Source organism: Phoxinus phoxinus (genome assembly GCF_949152265.1).
Source record: "Phoxinus phoxinus genome assembly, chromosome: 22".
Lineage (NCBI taxonomy): Eukaryota > Metazoa > Chordata > Actinopteri > Cypriniformes > Leuciscidae > Phoxinus > Phoxinus phoxinus.
In genome coordinates this window covers 4,617,444-4,644,744 of record NC_136897.1, presented here as the reverse complement: position 1 = coordinate 4,644,744, position 27,301 = coordinate 4,617,444, and the positions used below count along the sequence as shown (strand labels likewise).

At 39.3% G+C, this 27,301-nt stretch overlaps 1 protein-coding gene across 6 annotated transcripts; it reads left to right on the top strand.

Moving 5' to 3' along the window:
* Nucleotides 1-431: 431 nt before the first annotated feature.
* Nucleotides 432-27,077, top strand: hipk1b (homeodomain interacting protein kinase 1b). Of its 6 annotated transcripts, none has more exons than XM_079598400.1 (16): nt 432-764; nt 5,614-6,296; nt 8,369-8,742; nt 8,905-9,028; nt 13,312-13,431; nt 13,546-13,632; nt 13,719-13,903; nt 14,003-14,340; nt 17,172-17,290; nt 17,536-17,670; nt 19,756-19,913; nt 20,941-21,093; nt 21,303-21,434; nt 22,169-22,380; nt 22,494-22,624; nt 25,592-27,077. In XM_079598400.1, exons 2-16 carry the CDS (start codon nt 5,616-5,618, stop codon nt 25,994-25,996), a joined length of 3,354 nt encoding a protein of 1,117 aa, XP_079454526.1. In that variant the 5' UTR covers nt 432-764; nt 5,614-5,615; the 3' UTR covers nt 25,997-27,077. The 6 variants fall into 6 exon arrangements, with proteins under 6 accessions (XP_079454526.1, XP_079454525.1, XP_079454529.1 ...); XM_079598399.1 differs by having other exon boundaries at nt 19,753-19,913; XM_079598401.1 differs by having other exon boundaries at nt 465-764; nt 5,663-6,296; nt 19,753-19,913.
* Nucleotides 27,078-27,301: the final 224 nt, after the last annotated feature.

The window sequence follows — 27,301 nt, the reverse complement described above, 5'->3', positions numbered from 1 at the left end:
GCACTAAAATAAAGTGTTAGGCCTACCCAAAATGTTGCACAACAAATTGCCATTAATAGGCTACTTGTAATATGCTTAACGTGTTATATATGTAGGCCTACTTTTTTTTAACCACTCTGGATCTGAATTAGAAAAGTTTGAACTTTTGAAAATGCTCAGTTGATCGCAAGTGTGGGCCCATATTGCACGATTACATATCTAGCCTAATGAATGTTAACTGCATTAATGGTAGGCTACGTTATAAAAAATACATGGTTGTCTCCAATATCTTCCATTACAGTTGATGTGAAATGGTTCGTGTACGTCAATGACGAGTTTCCAGTAGAAACGGGAAACATGCAGAGCAGTGGCATGGTATTTTCCCAGCATCAACAGTTGCACAATTGCTAATCTCTGCGTGTTACAAAACGTGTAAAGCCGTGTGCGCATGCGCAGTGCTGCGCCCGTGGACAGGAAGCCTGAGTCTGACTGAAGCAGCTGATAGTCAGGCTTCGGATGTACCGGGGAGCTCGACAGCCTCTTTCTGCCTGGGTTTTAATCAGGTTTATTTTTAGTCCACGGGCAGGAATCGACGATTTTATGAGCAGTGCCACTGGTCACGCTTCACTGTGACTGATGGAGCTGTATTTTTATACCGATCGCTGTTTATCTTCGAGTTAACTGTTGGGCCGGAGTAGCTCTGAAACAATGAAGGCCTAGAATCCAGATCCGAGGGATTTAAAGCTCTCCTCTGTCCCAGACACCAGGATCAACGACACGCTCAGGTATTAATATAGCAATAAGCATCCATAATATATATATGTCCGCAATGTGTTTAATGACACTCATTTTTACATCTAATGCGTTTGAACGTGCTTTTGTGAAGGGGATTGGATTTGCTTAACTCTGGTCATTTCCCCAATTATTTTTTTTCATGTACTGTGAGTCATTGTGGTACTTTAATTTTAGTTTTGCATTTAATATGTTATATTGTAACTAACTTTAACGATTGGTTGCTTATCAGCCAACAGATGATACAATGTAGCGCCTGCAAATTCGAGGATCCCTGCAACAATGTCACTAAATGTCTATCTAGTCACGACTGCGATATTAATGTTGACATATCAAGGTACAATCTCAGTGCTTTTGAGTTAATTTTGTATATTTTTTCTTTCTTTTTTGTTGCTTCGCGACAATAGTGCAGTTTTCTCGAAAAGGGTGGAGTCGGTCGGTGGTTGTAAACATCGGTTTGGTTTCACTGTAAAACTCGTTTAATAGACAATTTGTGCAGCTCTTTGTTAATCTTTGATATTTCAGTTATGTTTTGATGTGTTTTATTTGATTTAAATGTTTAGTTTCGACGCTCCTCTGTGTAAGCTTGTGTGAATCAGGGGGTTTCAGCCTTTACTGACAGACAGAAAGAGAGAGACCCTCAATCCAGAGTCTTGGCCGGTCAGCTAACTACCAATTTAAAAAAATCTAATAATATAAATGTTGTTGTTTTTTTGTCGTTGAAACCCCTGGATGTAGGGATTACATAGATATGGGACGAAACTTGCTTTACAATTTGCATTTTTTTTTATTACATTAATTCACTACCCTCAAAACTTGCTTTGATACATCAGCCTGGTACTGAATAAAAAATATACATTAAACCTGAGAAAAATATTACTACTATATCTTAAATCTTTACAGAAAGATTCATAAAGGAAATCCTGCACATTTAGGTTTCACGTGTGTCCCTACCAGTTGTTATAGGAGTTGTCATCATATATTTATGAAATCTAAAATATTAACAACACATGCTCTGTTTTTTTGTAATTTGTGCATAATGTTCTGTATTGCTACGGTCATATATTATAAAGAAATTGTTTGCAATTTTTAGGGGTATCTTAAGTATCAAAAAAATAATAATAATAATAATATGACCACTGGATTTAATGTTAAAATATGGATATTTGATAATTGCCAGGGTTGTCGCAGTAGTCTTTACCAATAAAAGTAAAATTTCACAGTTCTCTGTACCAATTTCGGTACCATATAACTTATTTAAAGGGGTGGTAAAGTATGATTTCACTTTTCTAACTTTAGTTAGTGTGTAATGTTGCTGTTTTGAGCAAAAACAACATCTGCAAGTTAAGTTACAACGCTCAAAGTTCAAAGTAAAAAAAATAAAAAATTGCATCACAATTATGTGTATTGTGATTGTCAAAACAGTTAGTGACTAAACAGATTTTTATTAAGTTTAGTGACAACTTGTCATGACAACACAATGTTTACATGGTAGGATACAATGACTGGTATGCTACTGTTTTTATTATTGCTCGACACAAATTTCACAATTTCAATTAAATTCTTGTGAATTGATTCTGATCTTCATTCAATATTGATTCCTTTGGATAAATATTAGGTACAGTAGATACGTTAATGTGTTGTGTGAATTTTTCTTTCCCCCCCCCAAAAAAAAAACATCTGTCAGCTGGTATTATTATTAAAGGTTTAAAAATTACGTCTCAAATCAAATTGAATAAGTTTTTTATAACGACAACGTTATAATATTTTAATGATATAGGTAAAAATATAATAAATATTTAATATAGTTATCATATTTAGCAAAATACTCCTCTCTACAGACAATTTTTTTAAGTCCAACTAACGTGCTATGGTCATTAAATGGATGAGGTAAACGTGACTCCGCGGTTGAAAAACACTTGATCGATCGATTTTATTACATTTCGGTAAGTTGACCTGTATCTTTCAAATTACCTATTGATCATTTGTGTTTATTTACTATTAACTAAGTTAGTAGTAACATCGGTTCACGTGCCGCTTGAACTGAAGTCTGTCAGCGATCTGTCACGTCACATTTACAAGCGCCGAAACGGTGTTTATTGTTTGAATTTTGTAATTAAATTGACAGAATCTGAGAGCTGAGATTGTGTCATATCAATAGTACGGTAACCTTCGGTGTCAGTGTCCTCTTTGCTTTGCGATTTTCTCTGCATGAGAAAATGGGTGTGTGGCGTGAGAGCGTGTGGAAAGTGACAATTGCGTGAGTCTCATGGTGAATGCGTGAGAGTTGGCAGCCCTGCAGATTCAGTTTGTAAATGTTTTTGGCGGGTGTGCTTGTGCAGCTGCGGTCTTGTTCATTTGCGATGTTGTTTGTGTCGCTCTGTGGCAAACGCGCTGAGCCCGTTCGGAACTACGGGAGCCCAGAGGGAGCGTTGGCGGATGTTAGAGAAAACCGATTTTCATTCAAACATATCGACGTACACTACACACATTCGAGTTAATCGATAAAATCGATTTATCGCCCAGCCCTAAGTGGTTCTCAAACTTTTTTGGTTGCTCCCCCCTTTAAACCTTTCAAAAAATCTGCCCAAAAAAACAAAACAAATCTCGACCCCAACCCCACACACACACACACACACACCTTTGACTTAGGGCTGTAAACGATTAATCGCGATTAATCAAATCCCAAATAAAAGTTTGTGTTTACTTAATATATGTGTGTGTATTGTGTATAATTATTTTGTGTATATAAATTCACACATATGCCTGTATTTGAGAAATATTTGCATTTATATACGGCATATATATTTTTATATGATTTATTTTATATAAAAAATATAACTATTATATAATATATATAAATAACAATTTTTTCTTAAATATATATATGCATGTGTGTGTATTAGGGCTGTAAACGATTAATCGAATCCAAAATAAAAGTTTGTGTTTACATAATATATGTGTGTGTATTGTGTATAATTATTTTGTGTAGGCCTATATAAATACACACACATGCATGTATGTATTTGAGAAATATTTGCATTTATATACGGCATATATATTTTTATATGATTTATTTCATATAAAAATATAACTATTTTATATATAAATAACACATTTTTCTTAAATGTATACATGCATGTGTGTGTATTTATATATACAAAATAATTATACACAATACACACACAAATATTATGTAAAAACAAACTTTTATTTTGGATTCGATTAATCGCGATTAATCGTTTACAGCCCTACTTTGACTACCAAATAATTTCACAAAATTTTTGTATAAAAACGGAACGATTTTTTAAATTGAAAAACGTGCAATGAAAAACACCTGAAATAGTTTCCCTTTGTAATGTCATCGAATTGTATAACAGTAAGAGAGAATAATAGATCAGAACTTGACTTTTCATTTAAATAAACAAGAACATTTAAATATTTCAGTGATGCTTTGCATGAACAATATATAAAATCGGCAATATATAACAGCTTTTGACTGTGCCTCACGAGCTTAGCTTCTTGTTCGTCTTCTCACCGGAACAATCACAGGAAAGAGGTGCTTTTCTATGGCGAGCAACTTCTATGTTGGGCATGTTCCAGCGATGACCAATGTTTCCTGCTGATCTCCCGCACCCCCCATCCCCCCGCCCCCCCCTGCAGTATCCGTGCACCCCCCCCCCTGCAGTATCCGTGCACCCCCTTTTTTATGCATTTCTTTTATGCATTTCTTATTTCTAGTAATTGAGTTCAATGAGTCATGGAATATTTTAAGATCTTTACAGAAAAAATGAAAAGAGGGTGTTATAGACATTACTTTAGCTTTGTTTTTTTTGCGTTTGTCTAAATATTACACAATGCACATTAAATTACTTCCTCCTTTCATGTATATTAGAAATGGCCAAGTAGTCAATAAGTGCTCCTCTGCCGCCATCTACTGGTTATAGTGGTAATTTCATGTCTTTTTAAATAAAAAGTTAGTGTTAGTTTTCCTAAAAAATGTAAACTTTTTAGTTTTACAAATCATCGTTAAAAATAACATTTAAATTTGATCATATTTAAAGCTTTAAAGTGCTGGAAAAAGTGTAAAGCTCCTAAAAGCCCTTAAATTTCACTCTTAAATGGTTTTCCTGGTTTCCATGTCAGCGCTCTTTGATCTGATAGGCCTATCTGTTGTTCAAAACTGAATTCTGCGCCAAATTTGAAAAGCTTTGCAGTAGATCTCACTGCCATGTTGTGAATTCAGGCCAAGAGGTCACGCCGTGACGTATCGATCTTCTACTGGTCACGCATCCTCACGTGATGTGAATTCGCAGCTCAGAATTCACCAAACTTCAATGCAGTGAAATGTGAAACTTTTCTCGTGAGCTTGCATTTCTGGTCTGCCGCATTCGCTTGCGTTTGAATGGAAGTCAATGGAACAAAAAGTGCAGTGTGACCGCCCCATAATATTAGTCCGAGCTGATAAACGGTCTGCGCAGTGCAGCAACGAGTAGCGCGGTTTCATTTCGTTTGCCATTTGATGTTTTAAATAGTTGTAAATCCAGAAAATTAGCTGTGTACTGAGGAGCATGAAAAACAAAACTTTTATCAAAATTGTATATGGGTTATAAACGCATCAGTTCAGTTACAATCACACTGCCGCGTCTGCTTTTGATACGATCGACTAAAACACATCTTAACACCAGGTGTCAACAGGGCCCTAGATGTGTCCATTTATAAGAAATATTTAACATATTTTTTTCTTGTGACTTCACTCGTGTTGATATCAGTGTTGCCATTTAAAAGTGCTTTTCGTTCTTTCTGTTTTCAACAATGCCAAATCTCATCTAATATTCGCAGGCATGGCTTCACAGCTGCAGGTTTTCTCCCCTCCATCTGTGTCTTCCAGTGCCTTCTGCAGGGTGAAAAAGATGAAGGTGGAGAGCTGTGCTTGGGACGCTTCCAATGAAGCGTATAGTTCTGTGGGCCAGTACAGCTTCAACCCCGGAGCGGGCCTCCCTTTCGGCACCTCCGGCCTGATCTTCCCCCCAGCGTCCCGGGGCCAGGTTGTGGTCCGTGCTGCAGACAGCACCGGGAGCCTCCCGCGTGGGTCCAGTCGCAGGACCTCCCACAACAACCACCACTCGGATTCCCACTCTTCCCGTGGGCACAGGTACGGTGTGAAGAGGAAGAATGAGGAAGTGGAGACTTCCGGAGGAAGTGGTAGCGGCAGCGTTCAGATTCTGGAGGAGCTCTCGGCTCCTGCCTTCTCCGCTCGTACGGGAGGAACAGGAACCACCGCCCAGTCCATCCCGCACTCGGCCACCACCACCAAAAGCAGCAGCTCCAATGGGGAAGGGGACTACCAGCTGGTCCAACACGAGATCCTCTGCTCCGTCTCCAACAGCTACGAAGTTCTTGAGTTTCTCGGTCGGGGCACATTTGGGCAGGTGGCCAAGTGCTGGAAAAGGGGAACTAATGAGATTATGGCCATCAAAATCCTGAAGAACCATCCATCATATGCACGTCAGGGACAGATCGAGGTATGTTATGATAGTATCTGTGTTTCTGTAGTGGGTATTGTTTGCAATCTTGGGTTGTTACCGCTTTTCAAGATTTCATTGTAGCCTAATTTTACTGCAAAGACCCTGGTAAGGGTGGGAACCACCAGAGACCCCACGATGCAATGATATCACGATTCTTAAGCCACAATAAAATATTGTGATTTTAAACATTTTGCGGTTAAATCCTGGGTATCGCAATAAAAACTGCAAAATATCACGTATATATCAAGTTCCCAGTCTGTACATTTCACATCTTTATAGCCATCGCTTCCTTTTTCGTATTTCAGACTTTTTTTAATAGAAATTAGTTAAATGAAACTGTTTGCACATTTTAGTGTTTGCACTTCAGTGTACTTTGTTTTACAAAACATATTGTTTAAGCAGTTTTACAAAGAACAACCTTACCAACAGCATAATGAAAAAGGTCAAAGGTGACTACTTAACGCTGCTTTTTTAAAGTTGTGAAATGTAATTACGTGCTGAATCATATTGTTCATTTAGGAAGGTCCATAAATCCCCTCCCGTTGAGAAATGCTACTTTACACACAGCTCACTGTGTGTTCGAGAGATGCATAGGGCTGGGTATTGTTCAAAATCTTTCGATCCAGTGGCAATTTCGATATCTCAGTTTCGATACCGGTTCCTAACGATACTTTTTTCGATACCATAGTTTTTAAAATCCATTTCAACATCAACAAAAACACATTAAACACAAAACTTTAATTTTTCACCTTAATTAAAACAAATTCTGGTAACACTTCTCACTCAGGGTAACATTACTAATAAAACTGGTTGTGCTTTTTGGATTGGGGTGCGCCAGCAGACACTCAGTTTAACAATGAATCTGAATGAAAATTTTATTAAAATGTATGAGGCGCCATCTAGGGCTTAAATCAAACTTCTTTCACGCACACATATGAAACCCTTGCATACACATATACTAACTAAGTAGTCACACATACATGTATACTGCTGATTGCTAAAACAAATAAATATGAAATGCACAACGACACGCCTAAAGTCGCTCACGCACATACATGCAAACTCTACACACGAGACGCGCGGAGCTCTCCGTGCACATTAATATGAGACGCGCGCGCAAACTCTCGACGCACATGCCGGTACTCATATGAGACGCGAGCACACACTCGCACAAACTCGCGCACATACTCGATGAGACGCGAGCACACACACAAACTCGCGCACATACTCAATGAGACGCGAGCACACACTCGCACAAACTCGCGCACATACTCGATGAGACGCGAGCACACACACAAACTCGCGCACATACTCAATGAGACGCGAGCACACGCACACACAAACTCGCACACATACTCGATGAGACGCGAGCACACACAAACTCGCGCACATACTCAATGAGACGCGAGCACACGCACACACAAACTCGCACACATACTCGATGAGACGCGAGCACACACAAACTCGCGCACATACTCAATGAGACGCGAGCACACACACACAAACTCGCACACATACGCAATGAGACGCGAGCACACACAAACTCGCGCACATTCTCGTATGTGTTGGCTGCAAAGATGACGACAGCTGATTCGTCATCTCTGCAGTAAAGTGAACGCGCGCGCCTATAGAGAGAAATTCACCTTTTATTTGGATTACATAATCAAACTATTTGTTTCTAATTGTTTCATAGTAGACATTTTATGCTTCTATAGTGTTTAGAAGTGTTTTAACTAGTGTTTTTCCGCCACAGCCAATCATGCTGCATACTTATTGGCTCACTGACGTTGACAAGATCAATCCCTTAGGTATCGAAATTTGGTACCGAACGACAAGGCATGTTTCGATACTCGATAGTATCGAGGCTATTCCGTCGGTACCTAAAAAGTATTGAACTCGATACCCAGCCCTAGAGATGCAGTAGCGTGAAAATGTAGCCTTTTACACCCCTAGAATACAAAGATTAAAATTTTAAGAACCTGGCACATGTTTTAAACTAGCCTAATTTACGTAATTGTTTTTTCCCTTTTATTAATTGTGGACACTTTTCGTCATTGATCCTCTTCTAGGTGAGCATTTTGAATCGTCTCAGTGCGGAGAACGCTGACGAGTTCAACTTTGTGCGCTCCTACGAGTGTTTCCAACACAAGGGCCACACATGCTTGGTGTTTGAAATGCTGGAGCAGAACCTTTATGACTTCCTGAAGCACAGTAAGTTCAGCCCACTGCCTCTGAGGCACATCCGCCCCATCCTGCAGCAGGTGGCCACGGCCCTGATGAAGCTCAAGAGCCTGGGTCTCATCCACGCTGATCTGAAGCCTGAGAACATCATGCTGGTTGACCCCATCAGACAGCCCTACAGGGTAAAGGTTATCGACTTTGGATCAGCCAGTCACGTCTCCAAAGCCGTCTGCTCGACTTACCTCCAGTCACGTTACTACAGGTAAGAAGGGTTTATCTGTAATCTGTAGATGTTTAATGATCAGGCATCCCTGTAGAAGAGATTACCAGATGGAATTTTCAATGATTTATCAAAGAGAAATACAGCCTATTTGCATTGATTATGATATTGAAATGGTAATTTTTTCCCACTTTCTATTCACAGAGCCCCCGAGATCATCCTGGGTCTGCCATTCTGTGAAGCCATTGACATGTGGTCGCTGGGCTGTGTGATTGCAGAGCTCTTTCTGGGCTGGCCGCTGTATCCAGGAGCATCAGAATATGACCAGGTCACATATATTATGTTACAGGAAGTAGTGCGGTCCGTGAGGGACAGATTGTTAACGGCGTGGTTACAGCATATCAGGCAGGAAATCCAAATATTCGCCTATCATCCATCAACCTCAAATATGGCATATAGTTTAAACAAGTTAACCTAGATAACTGTGTGCTATTGGGCACATATACAAGTGTTTGTGTGGAGTGTGGAAGCTTAACCCCCTGGGGTCGGCAAACGCGCGGGCGCGTTTTGCTCGTTTTTTTTTACATAGCAGCAAAATAGACCTAAAATACTCAGTCAGTTTTGGTCATACAGCCTTAAGAAATATGAGAAAATAAGCTGTTAAATGTCTACTTTTTTATGTGTCCACTTACAATCGAAATAAAACATTGTGCTTTTGTAAAATAAAGAAAGTAAACAGGGAGTGCTTTATGCCTCTCCGTCTCCGTGAACTTTTTTTCTGAAGCACGTTTCTAAATTTAAACAAATCTCAGCGAATACTATTCACTCAGACATGAGCTATATATCTCTATAATCATTTAAGTGTGTAGTTTTAAATTATCTAATTCAAAACTAAAACAAATATTCTCTGTTTATGTAATCTATATAAAAAGAGCGAGAGATCAGCTGTGCTCATTATCCTTCTGGCACCTCATTACTCCGCTAATGTGACACGCCCATCGAGAGCGCGCGCTATTCAAACGCAGATAATCTGAAGCAACACATGCAAACCAGTCAACGCCCACAACAGCTGGACAACACACTCGCTGTGAGGAATAATAATATCGTGATAATTCTGGAAATTTTACCTCAAACGTGCTGGAGTAGCCGAACAACGGATCCAGCTGCAGATCATCAGTAAGTGCTTTGTTCTAATCGCGATATGAAATGGTGTCTATAAACCGCAAAAGACTGTTTAAATTTGAATCGCGTTTCTGTGTTTGAATGAATGCACGGCACATATGCATGTTGTTTACTACAGCTCGCGCGAGTTTCGCTTTTAGCAAACTATCTATATTGCCTACTGAGATGAGTAAAAATCGACTGAATACGTTGAAATAAAATGTATTTGTATAAGCAACATATTAAACTGCAAATTAACATTTATGCCCTAATATATATTATAAAAGACCATATGTTACAGACGAAATATGAAAGACAAAATTTCGTTTTGGATAGATTATTTATAAAGCTTTTACTGCCACATCAAAACCTAATTTACAAGGTGCAAACAAAATCTTAAAAGGTCAATATAAGCCTTCTCTATAAATTATTTTTGTGTTTTATTAGTGACAAATTTGGGGAGAGGATAGCCTACATAATCCAAAACTTTCTGAAAATACGAATGAGAATTAACTGCACAATTACTAGAAATGTTTACCTTGGATATTATACAATTTGCAAGCATACAGTTTGTGGAAAAATACACTTTTTTTCAAGATGTTTCTAACTCTGAACCAATTCTGTAGTAATATATATATATATATATATATATATATATATATATATATATATATATATATATATATATATATATATATATTTATATATATATATATACCGGTATATATATGTATGTATGTATATATGTATGTATATATGTGTGTGTGTTGTCTTTGCATTTTTTCTTGTAGCCACAGTGACACCTAAGGCTCATTAGTATGCACTGCAGCATTAGCAGGTCTTTGTCTTCAGGTGTGAATGAGGACATTATTCATGACCTTCTTGGATCATTCACGCCCCCCTGCATATTGCCTTTCCAAACAAAAAGTGTCTTACAAAATTTAAATCAATCTATTGTTTAATGTGAACGATTAGCCCGGATGATTTTCAGATCATTTTGAAGTAAATACTCTAGCCGACAAGATCCATTAGTCAAAAGTATTGTGGGAATATGTGAAGTTGGTCGTTTGTGGTCTTATATCAGACAATTTAAGTTTGAGTTTTTTGAATAATCACGCATAAATAATATTCTCTCAAAAATGCAAACATGTACATATATGTTGCTCACATATTATGATAGCCATGTTCGTGCTAAATAGTGTAATTACACCTTTGCCATTAATATGTTTATAAGCAACTGAAAAAAATACAAATATCAGGGCATTTCAAAACATCCCAAGGGCCCCAAAAACACCTTAGACTCCAGAGGGTTAAGTATAGTGTGGTTACTGCATGAAGTTGCCAACGCGATCACTTGCATTTTTTTTACTGATAACAGTGGAAACAACTTAAAATACTCTTACATACATTTTTGGTCATACAGATAAGACTAATACATCATTCGAAATTGTAAAGGGTCTTTTTTTATTTGTGTAGACTCACAGTAACAACAAAACGTTGTGCTTTTGTAATAGGCTACTTGACTCCGTATTGATTCAGTTCCGTTGAAAAGATCATCCATTTTTTAAGTTAATTTAATCTAGAAAGTAGTTCTGCAAAGAATTATGCCATCGTCCAGCTCAGTTTGCATATAATGCAAAAATAATATAATTATATTGTTGAATATTAAAGGATAATTCCGGTATTTAACACCTTGAGTCTATATTGTAGTTTGTTTTGGATGAACGAGTGGTGGCCAAATTTTTTTTGACTGGTTCCTCTCTCGAGTTTTTGACTATAATAGAATTGGCCATGGACCCATTTAACATTGGAGTCAATGTGCATGTCCGAAAATGTCATTAAAACAGCCAATGATGTTCGTTTACAAATCTGTTAAACTCACCGAGTGATTAGTGATGTTAGTTGATGATTATAAACAATATATCGTCACAATATATGATTCCAATCCCTTTATTTTGCTATAGTGGAACTATTTTTTCAACAATGGGATTTTACAAAATGACGAATAAAACACGACAGAAACTGTATTTCGCAACACTTTTTGTTTCTGGAACATCAACTAACATCACTAATCACTCGGTGAGTTGCACAGTTTTGAAAAATAATGTTAAAGGTTGTTTTAATGACATTTTCGGACATGCACATTGACTCCCATGTTAAATGGGTCCATGGCCAATTCTTTTATAGTCAAAAACTCGAGAGAGGAACCATTGTCAAAAAAATGTTGTCCACCACTCTTGTTCATCCAAAACAAACTACAATATAGACTCAAGGTGTTAAATACCGGAATTATCCTTTAAGTATCCAAAACTAAGCTAGCCAGAGGCGACCGTGGCAAGGACCCCAAACTCCATCAGGTGACCGAATAGAGAAAAAAAACTTTGGGAGAAACCAGTTCTCCTCTGGCCAACGAACAACCAAGGTGTGAATTCAGATCGCGATCGGTAGCATTCAAATATTCATCCAGTTCCTTCTGCTTGAAGATCGATTCGTCATGCCGGTATGGAGCCAGAGCTGGCTATAGGGTCTGTGTGGAGGACCTGTCTGGTTCTCGTGGTCTTTGCTGAGGATCTGTGCTGATGTCTGTCGCGTCGACGAGGCCTTCACAGGGGATTGTCTAGTAGACATGGTCTCTGCTGACATTCAGGGCTGCGTTTCGGTTGTGTCTAGGTGCAGGTCCACATCTGATCTGGATACGGACCGGACACGGCTAACTACGGTAACCTCAGGATAAGACAGACAGACTAATATTAGTGTAGATGTCATTCTTCTTACGATGTAACAAGTACATCAGTTGTTATAAGAAGTGTTCCTGGTTCCGGTTGACATCATTTATGCAATCATTTAACTGATTTGAATAATAGAAATTGATCACGTGTTACGTGTATGAAAGGTGTTTTTAGTCTATAATTAAACTGAGTGTCTGCTTCCCGAACGAGGCTAGGAAGACTTCCAGAGTTTGGGTGCTGAACAGGAAAAGGATCTACAGCCTGCAGTTGATTTTGATATTTCTAGGTCTTTTCAATTGGCCAGAATTTAGAGATCGCAATAGACGTGACGGACTATAAGAGCTCGCTTAAGTACTGATGAGATAAACCGTTTGGTGTTTTGTAAGTAATCAGCAAGATTTTAAAATGTATGTGATGTTTAATAGGGAGCCAGTGCAGTGTAGACAGAACTGGGCTAATGTGGTCATACTTCCTGGTTCTAGTAAGAACTCTAGATGTATGGTTTATTAAAACTGCAGAGATAAAATTACAATTATTGTGACAGATATGATGGGGGAGGAGAATTCATACTTGTGTCGGGTATTCATACATGCCTCGTGTAACAACTACAGAATTGAGATGTTCTTCAAGATGGCTTGCTTTGATTGGTTTCTGGGTCCTTCATGTTGAAATCTTCCCTAGTCTTTGTACTAGACTTGACCTTTCCGTTTTCCCTCTCCAGATTCGGTACATTTCTCAGACACAGGGATTGCCTCCAGAGTATCTTTTGAGTGCTGGCACAAAGACAAGCCGCTTTTTTAACAGAGGACCAGACTCCAGCTATCCCTTGTGGAGGTTAAAAGTCAGTACTCATCGTTACGTTTTTTTTTTTTTTTTGGTGGGGTTAAAATAAAACTAATGCTGAATGACATAACAGTGAATATTTTACTCGGCTGACACATCTGTATTTTTCTAGACCCCATCTGAGCATGAGTCTGAAATGGGCATCAAGTCAAAAGAAGCGAGAAAATACATCTTCAATTGTTTAGACGACATGATGCAGGTAATTACAAATAGATCTCTAGGATGCAATGTGTCAATACTAGACGTGTAATACTAAATCTTTCTTGTTTTTTGATCGGTTTCCAGGTCAATCTGCCTACTCATTTAGAAGGGACGGACATGTTGGCCGAGAAGGCGGACCGACGGGAGTTGATTGACTTGCTGAAGCGGATGTTGAGATTGGACGCGGATAAAAGAATCACACCCACGAAAACCCTGGCACATCCGTTTGTGACCATGAGCCACTTGCTGAGCTTCCCACACAGCTCTCAGTATGTTCTTTTGAAGAAGACATGGAATTCTAGCTTTTGTTCATTTTGAGAGAGATGTGTTTTAAATTGGTTCTCATATGTTTTTTTTTTTTTTTGTAGTGTGAAGTCGTGCTTCCAGAACATGGATATCTGCAAGAGAAGGAACAGTAGCTTTGACAGTGGAAAGGCCCTGTTTGCTGCTAACGCTGTTCCTGGATCTGCTGGAAACCTGACTGTGACCTTCAGCAGCCAGCTTAACCAGCACAGCCAGGTCCCGTCTGCTGCTGGAGCTGTTCCTCTCCTCAACTACCAGCCAGCCCTTTACCAGCAGGCTACCATAAACATCCCAGGCCTGGCCCAACCCAGCATCCCCATGCAGACCCGCCCCACACAGCTGTGTGCTCAGACTGAACCTTTCCAGCAAACCCTCATCGTCTGCCCCCCCACCACTATCCAAGGTGAGCTGGAGCAGGGTGCATTATGGGTGTCTAAGCCAGATTCTATGGAAAGCTTGGACAACTGACTTGTTGCTTCGCCGCCCTATCAGGCAATGACTTTGCAGGCGGCGATTGCACACAAGTTTAGTTCTTTTATTTATAAAGCACATTTAACCCGTTATATTGGCACCGGCGGGCCCGCGGGCCCGCGGCCATTATATATTTTAAACAGTAATATCCTATACTAAACCTAAACCAATCTTGACAAACTATATGTCATTTGAAAGCTTAAAATCTCTAGTTTTCATTTGTGGTGACTGATTTTTAAAATACATTACAGAGGAGCCGTAATTTATCAATATGCAACAAGAATATTTTCATACTCCTAAGGCGTGTTCAGACCTTTATTTTGAAATAGTGATGAACATGAAAAATCATGAAAGAATAGAAACCTCAGTTTGTTTTCATGCCAAGAGTTCAAAAGATAGCATCCATTCAATTGTTTTAGAAAAAAAGGTCTGAAAATGTTTTAAATATAAATAAAAAAATTATAGATTTACCATTTGTGATTCACCATTCGTGGCAGCGAGCTATAATGCACATACGTGTTCTTTTTGTGTTTCTTAGAGGTTGAATTCATTTAAAAATCTGCCAAACTTCCAACACTACTTCTGAATAGGATTTCTACTTCATAAATTGTATTAAAATTGTAAAAATAATGGTTCAGATCCCTCAAACAACATATGGAAATGGAGGCGCCCTTATATGGGCAGTAATGTCAACTAGTGAAAAAGTTTGGTACTGCGCCCAAACAAAATCTCACTGAAAGCTTATTTTTTGAGATATCAACCTAAAACTTTAAACACAACTTGTTCAGATTTTTGCCTTTGATTTTTTTTGCATTTTTAGAGTCCTCCAGGTTTTGAAAATATATATTTTATATAAAATATGAATAATTAAATTTTTAACGTTGTACATTTTCATAAACTCAAACTTCTATAACTTTTTTTCTGTTTAACTTTCTTAATTTATTTCTCTTCTACAAAAATCTGCCAAATGTCTTCTTAAAAACAAGACCAATCTTACATCTAAACTCCAAAGCATTCTTGAATTACAACCATTTAAGTTCGGAATGTGCATTTTCATGTATATTCAAAAAAGGGGGGCGCTTGATAAGGAGTTAAAACAGCCACAGGACTAACCAAAGTGCTGTACACGCTCAAATAACTAAGGATCGAAAAGAGAACAACTAAGAAACTACATTTGCAAATTTTAAAACAAATAAGTCAAATAGACAAAATAAAAAAATACAGAGGAGAGACATTAGCAAGTTTTAAAAGCTAAGGAAAACAGATGAACTGGTTTTCAGAAGAGATTTAAAAACTAATATAGGAGTTGTACTGGTAAGCTGTTCCACAATCTAGGCCCCATCTCCTCTGCGTTTTAGCCTAGTGCAAGGGACAGTAAGTAGATTTAGCTTACCAGATCTTAGGTCTCGGGACGGGCTATAGGAGTGTAGTAGTTCAGGGAGCAAGATGATGCAAACATTTGTACACAAGTAGGAGTATTTTATAGTCAATCCTAGATTGGACTGAGAGCCAATGGAGAGCTCGAAAAATGGGAGTGGCATGATCGAATTTACGTCTTTTCTTAAGAAATTTGGCCGCAGCATTTTGAACCAATTGAAGACGAATGACCTGGGACTTTGAAATGCCGCAGTACAGAGAACTACAATAATCCTAGCGGGAGGTTATAAAAGCATGAATGGCTCTCTCAAGGGATTTTTCTGGCACGAAATGTTACATTTTTATCAAGAAGGCGGAGCTGAAAAAAGCTAGAGCCGACAACAGAGGACACAAATTACCTAGTGTTGTTATCGAACTCAAATTTGTCAGATGAGCCAAAAACTATAACCTCAGTCTTTGAATCGTTCAATGTTAAAAAATGACTTGCCAGCCAAAGCTCTACCTCGAGACATTCTAATAAAGATTTAAACGCAGATAGATCTGTGTATCGTCCTCATAAAAATGGAAAGATACACCATGCCTCATCAGAATCAAGCCTAAAGGAAGCATGTACAGGGAGTAAAGCGAGGGAGCTAAAACAGAGCCCTGGGGAAGTCCAGTTTCAAGGAGAGCAGCAGAGGAGGTAAAGCTGCCAATCCTGACTGAAAAATATCTCTCAGATAAATAAGATTTAAAACTGAACCTATTAGCCCCACATATTTTAATCTAGATAAGAGCAACGAGTGATTGACAGTATCAAAAGCTGCAGTTGAGTCTAAGAGAACTAAAACCACAGGGTCACCAGCGAGGTACAAGGTACCGACTGAAACTGATTTCAGACAGACTTCTGAGGCAGCGTAACAGTTAAATTATCTACAACGAAATGGAGTTGTATTGAGTATTATATTTAATACTGCTATACTACTTTATCACTAGAAATAGATTCAAATGTTGAACAAGTCATTAAAAAAATTAACTGTCCACCAAACGCAAATTTCGGATGGCATCTTTATATTTTAGCGCGTCTATCACAGATTTGAACACAGAATTGTGGGATATCATGGGGGGTGAAAGATGCATCTCATTAGACAGTATGTGAACATTGGATTTGGACATGCCTTGTTGCCTTCCTCCATATGCTACCTGCCGAGACAGCTTCTGGACGCACACCATTAGTTCTATCTGCATTGTTTCATCATTTTCTCGTTGAATACCCTGTCTGTCACATTTCTAAGTTAAAATGTTGCAAACAATTAATTTTTTGGCTTTTTTTTAATGGCATTCAATTTTTATTTTATTTGTTGTAATGGCACTAAAAATGAAGATGCTCTTTTATTTTTCCCAAAGGGCTTCCATCCTCTAATAAAACCTCTAGCTATCCTGTCAGGATGGAGAATGGTGTTCCTGTTGTCCAGCAGAACCAGTCCACGCAACCCCTTCAGCTTCAACCCAGCATGCTGACACAGGTAAGACATGCAGCACATCTGGTTCCCTGTGAATAATATCGAACTGATCACTGCAATTGAATCCAGTTGAGTTGGAGAGGAAACGTCCGTTCTTAAAGTCTGCATGGACACCTGTTCTGCTGCTGGCAAGTGCCTGTAAATGGCACGTGAGATGACAGCCTTGTACCCTTGACCTGAGTCTGACCTTTTGTCTAATCTTTCCATGCTTTTTGCCCCTTTCCCTCCATGGTGCCCCTCCTCCGTAGGGCTCCTGCACGCCTCTGATGGTGGCCACACTGCACCCCCACACAGCGGGAGTGGCGTCCCAGTACCCGCTGCCCCTGGCACTGGGCTGTGGGGCAGGACGGCCTGCCCTACTGGAGCAGACAGCCACAGTGCTGGTAAAGAGAGACCCACCCAGCGCTCTACCACTAACATCACTTCTCAATGCCCCTCTTTCCAAACTCCTCCTTAAATGCATCCTCCTTTCTTTCTGGTCTCTCTGTACTTCTTTCTGAACACTCTTTGGTCTTACCTTTCTTTCTTTCTTTCTTTCTTTCTTTCTTTCTTTCTTTCTTTCTTTCTTTCTTTCATTGTTACTTGTGTATATATTTTTTTTCTTATTATTTTTCTGATCACTCTTTGATCATTCTGGGCCTTCTCTGATCTCTTGTTGATCTTTACGGATCTCTTTGATCTTTTTTTCTAATCTCTCTATTTTCCAGTCTTTTTTTAATCTTTTTTTCTGATCTCTCTCTTTGATCATTATGGATCCTCTGTGATCTCTTGTTGATCTTTATTTAACTATTTTTCTGATCTCTCTGATCTTTTTTCTGATCTTATTTTTTTACTTTTTTTTCAAACTGCTATTTTTTTTTCTAATCATTACTTGCCCCTTTTCTGTATTTCTTTCTGATCATCCTCCCTTTCTCTTTCCTCTGTCACTCCCGCATCATTCTTTCTCAGTGCAGGTCTGACACAGGCATGGGAGGCATGTGCTGACTCTTCTGTGCTTTGCTTGCAGCTTATTGTTGTGTGAATTGTTTTGTTTTTTATATATATATATATCCCTTCTCTGACCTCCCACCCCTCCTTCCCCAGCCTCACTGTCTGTTCGCCCTCCGTCTTCTCTCAGGGGAGGGGACTGATCTTGTCTACAGCTCAAAAACATTTGCAGCCATGTTCCTCTCTCTCATAGCCATGTCTGTCCGCAGGTTCTGTAGTGCTGCCCGTACCAGCATGGCAGATCTTTTGGGCAGTTTTGCTCTGTGGAAACACTCATTGTTTTCTGACTATTTAACAGCCACGGTTCTTCCCAACAGGTTGCCGGATTACTGTCTTTCACCCCATCTTAATTTTTAATGCTTGTGTATCATTGTTGCATGCTGTGCTTGTCTTGGCTTTTAAAATCATACGAAATGGCTGTGCTACATCTAAAGCTGCCTTATCCTCCGGGAGCAAATTGCAGAATTGTTGTGCATTGGATTATTTCATTCATTCGTTTATTTATTTATTGGGGTGTTCACTTTAAGTGCAGTGATGTGTCACTGCGTGTTTCATCAGCATGTTAGCATGACAAATGATGTATAAATTCAGATTTAAATGGCCATATATGCTAGCCTGGTTAGGGTTAGGGTTAGGCCCTCCTACGTACTTCCGCTCAATTTTAATTTTCCTTCAGTACTACGTCTGGGCTTGCGGTGTATTCTTCTCTGATCAATTTTTCACTGGTCCAACCAGCGAACTGAGGGAATGGCTGAGAACGATGACGTTGAGGTCGTGCGTTAGTTTGAGTAGTCATACGTCACGAGACTCACGACCAAACGTTAGCTTATACTGCCTCAGCATGTTCAGGATTTTGTAAAGTTGGAATAATAAGAGCGGGATGAGGGGGATCAAGAACTGTTAAACAGCCTAATGGCCATAGGGATGAAAGATCTTCGAAACCTCGGTTCTGCAACGCAGGAAATGAGTCATCTTCTCCAACTGCTCCTCCGATTGATCTAAATGTTATAAAGAGGATGTCCAGTGTTGCCTGCAATTTTCTCCTCATGGATCTCTTCACTAGCCTGGCTCCACAAGAATATTGTGGTATATTCTTGGGTTTTCTCCGGGCAATTTTTTACCGGTCCTACGTCACGACCAAACGTTAGCGATTGGTTATGGCAGATCCAGAGTGGCTCTGGGCAGATCCAATAGTTTTAAACTTCAACAGAGGACCCGCCTTCAAGGAAGTTAACGCTTGTACAGACTCTCTGTACAAATTAAATGTACGAGAGTCTGGTAGGACCAGGCTACGTGTATGCATCAATGTCACTCATTGTGTGGTGAAAGCTTGGTCATAGCTGTTTTACCCTCTATTCATTTGTCAGTAAATCTTGTTTTTTAAGTTTGATTGAAAATCAGTGGTATACTATGACTTGTTCAAGTTTTTTTTTTTAAAGTGCCAGTGTCACTAAGGCTGATATTTTGTGATCCTCCAGCAGGCCTGGCCAGCGGGTACCCAGCAGATCCTCATACCCTCTGCATGGCAGCAGGTTCCTGGCATGACCATCCACAACTCCAGCCACCAGCCCGTAGTGACCGAGTCCCCCCTGGAAGCCCTACTGTCCGAGAACTCTACACAGCAAACATCAAGCTGGAGGTAGAGCTACACAATAATAATGAATAAACACCTACTGATGTCTACTGTAGCCATCAAAATAACACTTCAAATAAAGATTGTATCAATTACCTCGTTACACCAGTAGGTGGCGACAAGTGAATGAAACATTTTTTTTTGTCATTTATTCATTCATTGAAGATATTTGTTCAAAAACACGGATTCTTTCAACAAGGAAACAAGTGAAATCTTTGAGTCATTGAATCATTCATTTAAAAAAAAAAAAAGAATTAAATATAAATAGTAATTTAAGTGGCTGCAGTCAGAACGTTTACTCTTTTCTTAATTTTCTCCCGTTACAACGGCCGGTAACACTTAATTTGTCAACTAACTCTAGAGTATTAGTAGACTGTCTGCTTAATATCTGCTAACACTTTATTTTGTTGGTCCCCCAACAGACAAAGTAACTTGGCAATTACAAGTCAACTCATTCTCCTAACCCCAATCCTAACCTAACAGTCTACTGACAGTCTACTAATACTCTAATGACAGTTAGTTGACATGTAGTTGAAAAGTTACTTCTAGTTAGTAGAATGTCTAATGTAGACTATTGAAATAAAGTGTAACCGAGTCATCTTCCTTTCATGCATTTCGGGAACAGTGAATGAATTTGCGTGTTCTGAATCAGACGGGTCCGATAATCTGAATTGCAGTGCAAACTAACATGGCAGAGCCCATCAAGTGTCATAGATCGATTAATAAGATTATTATAAAGGTGTTTAAATGACCGAACATATTAATTGACACATATTTGAGAATCGTAATTTCAGATAGTTCATGACATTAACAAGTTTGTGGATATTTTGAATGAAAAATAAAATAACAGTGATGCATCAGTCACACAGTGCTATTGTTGCTGCGGTTGATCACGTGACAAGCATTTCACATTACCATGGAAGTAAGGTGATGCGTTGTAAAATAACGGTCTCCTTAAATTCACACTGCTAGAATTTTTAAACATACATGCGTGTTAAAGGGTTAATGCTGATTGATTGGTTGTGTCCTGCAGGGTGTCTCAGAGCGGTCAGCACAATGGCGTTGTCCAGCAGAACCCACACATCCTTGGCAGTCTCAATTCCACTCAATCCCTTAGTCGAGGAACCTCTACAGTCACAAGGTCACAGAACAAGAGGAGCAGGATCTGTTGTGACACTGGCGGCAGGTATTGGCCCACTTTTGACACTCAAATATTTCAATAATATAAACAGTGACATTAACAGTAATTGTCATTTTGAACTGTCATTTTGTTTGTAAAGCTTGTGCTATATTTAGAAGTAAAACATGATTTGAAACTACATGCTTAATGTAGTAAGTGTCCCTGTATGTGGAGAGATCTTTTAATATACCGTGTGACCGTTTCTGTATTCCCAGCAGTGCTCAGTCATACAGTGCTATTCTCACTCAGCCCATCATCATCTCCGACACCCCAAGTCCTGCTGTCAGTGTCATCACCATACACAGTGACTCTGACGATGAGGACGAAAGGAAGTTCCACCCCGTTAGGTGAGGTCACTACCTGGTAATATACACACACAACCAGTTTTATGAGAAACTTATTCTCCTGTTCAGCAAGGACACATTAAATTGATGGAGAGTTGATTGTAAAGACAAAAGATTTCTATTTCAAATAAATGCTATTCTTTTGATTTAATATTCTATTATTATTAGTAGTAGTAGTAGTATTATATATAATATATTATTCTTTAATTATTAGAGATGTTTCTTGAGCAGAAAATAGGCATATTAGAATTTTTTTTTTTTTTTGAAGGATCATGTGACACTGATGACTATAGAGTAATTTAGCTGGGCCATAACAGGAATAAATACAATTTTAAAATGTATTATAATAGAAAACTTATTTAAATATTATTATTCACATTACTGTTTAAGTGTATTTTTGATCAAATAAATACAGCCTTGCTGAGCAGAAGACTTTTCATTTTGAAGAAGGCTTCATTTAAAAAACAGAATTAAATTATTTTACCAACTCCAAGCTTTTGAACTGTACTGTATGCATTTAATACTGACATAAAAATTCTTTCACAATCAAAATAGCTCAATCTAACTTCAGTAAACCACACTCGAGTGTTTGAATATTTGAGCAAATGTGATGGATGTTACCAGTAAGAATGTAGTGCTTGTTTTGCCACACTTAACCAAATGTATAATTGATTATATTCCTTTCATTAATGTGAAATTCCATGGATTTTTAAAAATCTGCATTTTTTTTTTGTCAGCTGTGGCCCCAGCCACAGGACTAATGTGATCAGCTGTCTAACCGTTCATGATTCGGACTCTTCCACCGCCAGTCCTCTAACTCCCAAGCCCCAGAACAGTCATGTGGGGTTCCAGTCCTCACGCCTGTCCAAGTCCATGGCAGTGGTGGCTCCATCTGTGAAAGCGCAGCCTGTGGAAAGCTCAATATCAGCCAAAATCCCACTTGCTGTAGGCGAGTATCATCTTTTTTTATTTTTATTCAGTGTAGCTTGGTCAACAGCTGTTTGGTGTTCTTTTATAAAACAAATACTTTTTAAAAAACTACATTGGCTGTGTATGTTTTAGGTCTTTCTCAGAATTACTACATGAAGCCTAAGAGAGCCGCTGCCGCCACAAGGCAGCCGAGCAGCTCAGGAGAGAGAGTCACTGACGCCCAACAGGAGCCCAGCAGATCTCAACCACTTAACCTCAGTCAGGTGACCACATCTGTCAATGCACAACACCACAAGCACTGTTTTTAACACTGTATTATGTATTTGCTCAATAACTGATTTCTAATGTTATGATGATGATAAATACTTGATTCATCCCTTTAGGAAAATTCAAGCATCCAGTAGTTCACACAACAAATACAGACTATAGAAACAAACACCCAGATTTTAATAATGAATAAATCAGCCACAACAACCAAATTATTTTTTTTTACAAAAATGAACGTGCATGTTTGAGGCACATAGTCCTAAGAATATAATGAACTCAAATTAATTTACAGACTCAAATATTGCACATGATCCCTAAAAGTCCAATAATAAAAATGAATGGCACAATAAAATGAATACCAAAACAGACCAGAGTACTGCCTCAGCATGTTCAGTATTTTGTAAAGTTGGAATGAGCGGGGTGAGGGGGGTTTAAGAACTGTTAAACAGCCTAATGGCCATAGGGATGAAAGATCTTCGAAACCTCGGTTCTGCAACGCAGTGAAATGAGTACGAGAGTCTGGTAGAACCAGGCTATCTCTTCACTACCACTCCCACAAAATCCAGACTCCTGCCAAGCACCAAGCTGGCTTTATCCACCAGTTTGTCCAACCGTCTGTCGTTCCTGTTCATCATATTGCCTCCCCAACAAACCGCAGCATAGAAGAGGACACTAGCCACAGCTGACTGAACATGCACATTGCAGACATCAAGAGACCTGAGCCTCCTGAGGCAAAAGAGGCAGCTCTGCCCCTTTTTGTAGAGGGCATCTGTATTTAGGGATCAGTCCAGCTTATTATCCAGTTACACCCAGATACTTATAGGACTGCACCACCTTAATGGCCTCCCCACATATACAAACGGGCTGCAATTGACTTTTCGCAGGGAGTTTGATTGACAGGCGATCTGACCAATCATAATACGCTATCTGTCTTTTTTGTCAGGATAGTTAGTAGATTCCGTTTTTCAAGTTAAAATCCTCCAATGTTAGTGTACTGACGTCTTACCGCGGTTAAAACAACGTTCATTCGATGCTATGAATTGACTAGAAGGAAGAGATGATCGGTTCACGAGCAGCTTTAACTGAGGCTCTACAACAATCTGTCCGACACATTAAAGTGCCCCAAAACAGTGTTTATTGTTTAAATTTCTTTACAAAACGGTTAGTTCCAATCCTTGATTCTGATTGGCCAATAGCTGTTTTATTCACGATAAAACACGGCTATGACCGCTTCACCAATGTTCTATGTAACACTACACAACATCACCAGCAACCGCTCTTAGCAACTTAAACACGCTTGATCTCATCGATATTGTTCACTGAAGCTATAGTAGAGTATTGTGAGAGATCGAGTAAGCGAGTGTACCTGCATTTACAGTAGACATAGCATTTTCCTTCAGGTCAGTCCTATATATTCATAATAAAAATCAGTTTGAATGTCCGCTGCGATATCTTGTCCTTTTAACAGTTAAGGGGTTTTCCCGTGCCCGTAGTCTTCTGTTCTCTGTGATCACAAGTTTGAGTCCTTTCAATGTAAGTCTTCTCTACTGACTGACTCACTCATAAAGACAGTCTTCGCCGCCACCTATTGTCGAAATAATGTATATAACTTCTGTTGCTGTTTACGGTCTGGAACTCTTTTTTTTTTTTCTAGCGGAAGGAAGGCTTTTAGTATTTTACTTCATGAAAGTTGCATAGATACATATTTTTCGGCTTTAATAGTTGTATTGTGTGGTAACCGTTTTATAAAAGCAATAAGTTACTCGAGGCAAGTGCTGTATCGTGAATAAGTCACGGCTGACTCCGCTTCGCGCCTAACAACGCCCTTCAGCCGTGACTTATTCACGATACAGCACAGCCTCTCGTACCTTATTGCTTACTTAAAAAATTACCAAATTTGAAAGGTGACTGTTTAATATCAAAAGTAACCTGGTCTGTCCTGTCTATCAGTGCATTGTCAGTGTCCTCTCTGCTCCGTGATGTATTTTTCACTGCGTGAGAACATGGTGGGGCGTGACGCGGCGTAGCTTTTCAGACATAGCAACAGTAACTAAAGGGGGCGGGTCTTTGCGAACGGTCAATTGTGTCCTAGATCTACAAAAGTCCACCACCTCCTCCTTAGTCTTTATGGAGTTCAGAAGGAGGCAGTTCTTATTGCTGCAGTCACTGAAGGGTCCTGTCCATCCCTGATACACACCACAATAGCTGTATCAGAATATTTCTGTATATGGCAGGACTCAGAGTTGTTTAAAGTCTGATGTAAATAGAGTGAACAATGGAGCTAAGACAGTCAGTTCCCTGTGGTGCCCCAAACGCTGCTCAACACTGGCACATAATAAGGTCTAAGACCAAGAGCTCAATATCCTTTCCTTTACTATAATATGACCAGGGTTACACTATCTGTTATTCACAGACAAAATCAGACCCCCACCTGTACTCTTCTTGGTCGCCTTTACATCCCTGCCTGCACCATAGAGAGGCCAGGTATGTCCACATATGCATCAGGCGTATTGTTGTTCAGCCAGGTCTCCACAAAATGCATAAGGCTACACTAACGGCACAGTCGCTGGTTCCTCACAAGTGTCTCCACTTCTTGGCTTTTCGTTTTTGCGTTAGCTTGGCTCCAGCTGTTCCACAGCTCAGCCGGTATCAGATGTTAAACCCTGCATCTTGAACTTTTCAGCCCCAGAAGATCACCCCACATATACACCAATCTGACTGGCGCTCCACTCATAATAAAAAAAGCAAAAGCAAACGAATGCAGACAAAAACGCACACCAATTAGATATTGCATCTAATGCACTTCATCGGTAGTCAAAGTATACGCAAACAAACACTGAAAAACAGAAAGTGTCCGACTTCACATCTGCAAGCATCAAATCTCATCGATTGGTTAACTCTAGCCGCTAAATGTATGGTAAAGAACATGTGCTTCAATTTCCTTTTTTTTCTCCTTTTTCTAGACCACTGTCTCCTCATCCCAAGGACCATCCGGTGGCTCATCGTCCCTGCGCCGACAGCACACGTACCCTCCGGCCTCCTCTCATTACTGTCTCCAGGAGGCGCCCTCGTTCACCAGCACCCCCAGCCTGTACACCTACCCCACTCCCGCATCCCACATGGAGCACCTTCTTGTCCAGGGCTCCTCCCCCTCCATTCATGCCCCGCCCACCAGTCACTATGCAGCCAGTCTTATCCCAAAGGACTCCATTGGAGGTGTGGTCCACAGACTCTCGGGCCACTACCAGCAACATTACCCCGCTCACCCTTATGTGACCACGAGCACCAGCAGCACCACTAGAGGAAGCGGGGCGTACAACAGCTATCAGCTCAGTCCCCGGAGGGTCCCTCAGTACCCCTACATATGAGACGCACAGACCACGTCTTACCTTTTTATGACCGACAGACCTGCCGTCATCTGCTGCAACTGTTTTTAGATATCCTATTTATGTTTTAGAACGTTGTTAATATTTAGAAATATAATATTTGCATTTTGAGAAATCCAGTGTCTGATTAGGTAAGTTTATTTTCTTAGCTCAAGGAACGCTGATGTGTTTTTAATTCGCAAGCAATAGCGGAATAATGCCGACATAAAGGAACGGGATCGTGATGGTGTAATATTGTCTGTCCAACCAAAATCCTTACACTAATCCTTGACTTGTTTTATACTCTATTTTGATTCTGTGTCGTGTTTTTGTTGTCGTAGGATCTCTTTGGATTTTAAATTATGTTTGATTGTGAAGCTGACTGGTTCTAAACCAGTTTTCTGGGAGGTCAACAAGTGGATGGAAAGAGAGAGAGAAAAAATGATGTGCCCTGGTCGTATTGTTATTTGAGTTAGCTCTTTATGTGATTCAAATCAAAGTCCTTGTAGAATCATAGTGTATGTTGTGAGGAATATAAATGGACAAGGAGTAACATCAACTTCCTGTTTTTATTATGCTACAATTCTTTAATCATGCCAGTGCTCATGAATTCTCCACGGAGAAACTAATGTTAGGATATTTAGCAGAAGAGATGGGATGTCAAAGCCAATGAAGATGTGATGCTACTTTGGAAACTATAATCACACACCAACAAGTGGTTTTCTGACATTGTGTTTGTTTGTTTGTTTTTTTGCAGCATTTATGTGTAGTCTGCTTTTAAAACTAGAGTACACCAAATATGTTGCTGACCCTTGACCTCTGTTTGTGGTCTTAGTGATGGACGGCTAATGTGATCTTTGAAATTCTGCTCAGTGACACTGTGACTGACCTCTATGGTCCTTGTTCTGGTCTCAATAACATGACGTGCCTTGACATTCTCCCGAACATGTTTGGCTGTGTTTTTGAGTTCAGAGAACATTTAGCATCAACCAAGAAAAGTACTGTACACATTTTGTAATGTCAAACAATGATAGAAAAAAAACACCTCCATTGTAATCCCATCAAATAAACAAACATCAATTCAGTTTTATCTGGTTGCATTTTTAAGCTTTTAATTTTAGTTTGTTTTCTTGGAACTTTTTTTTCTTCAGTTGTTAGCTTGTGTAATGCTACACTGAAAAAAAAAACAACAACCTATATCTTGTTACATACTTGGTACTTTTACACAATACGATGTACTAAAATGAAAAGGTTTTTCCTCTAACTGAAACTGTTCTGACTGTTCTCAATTCTCTGGACTCTTTAGAT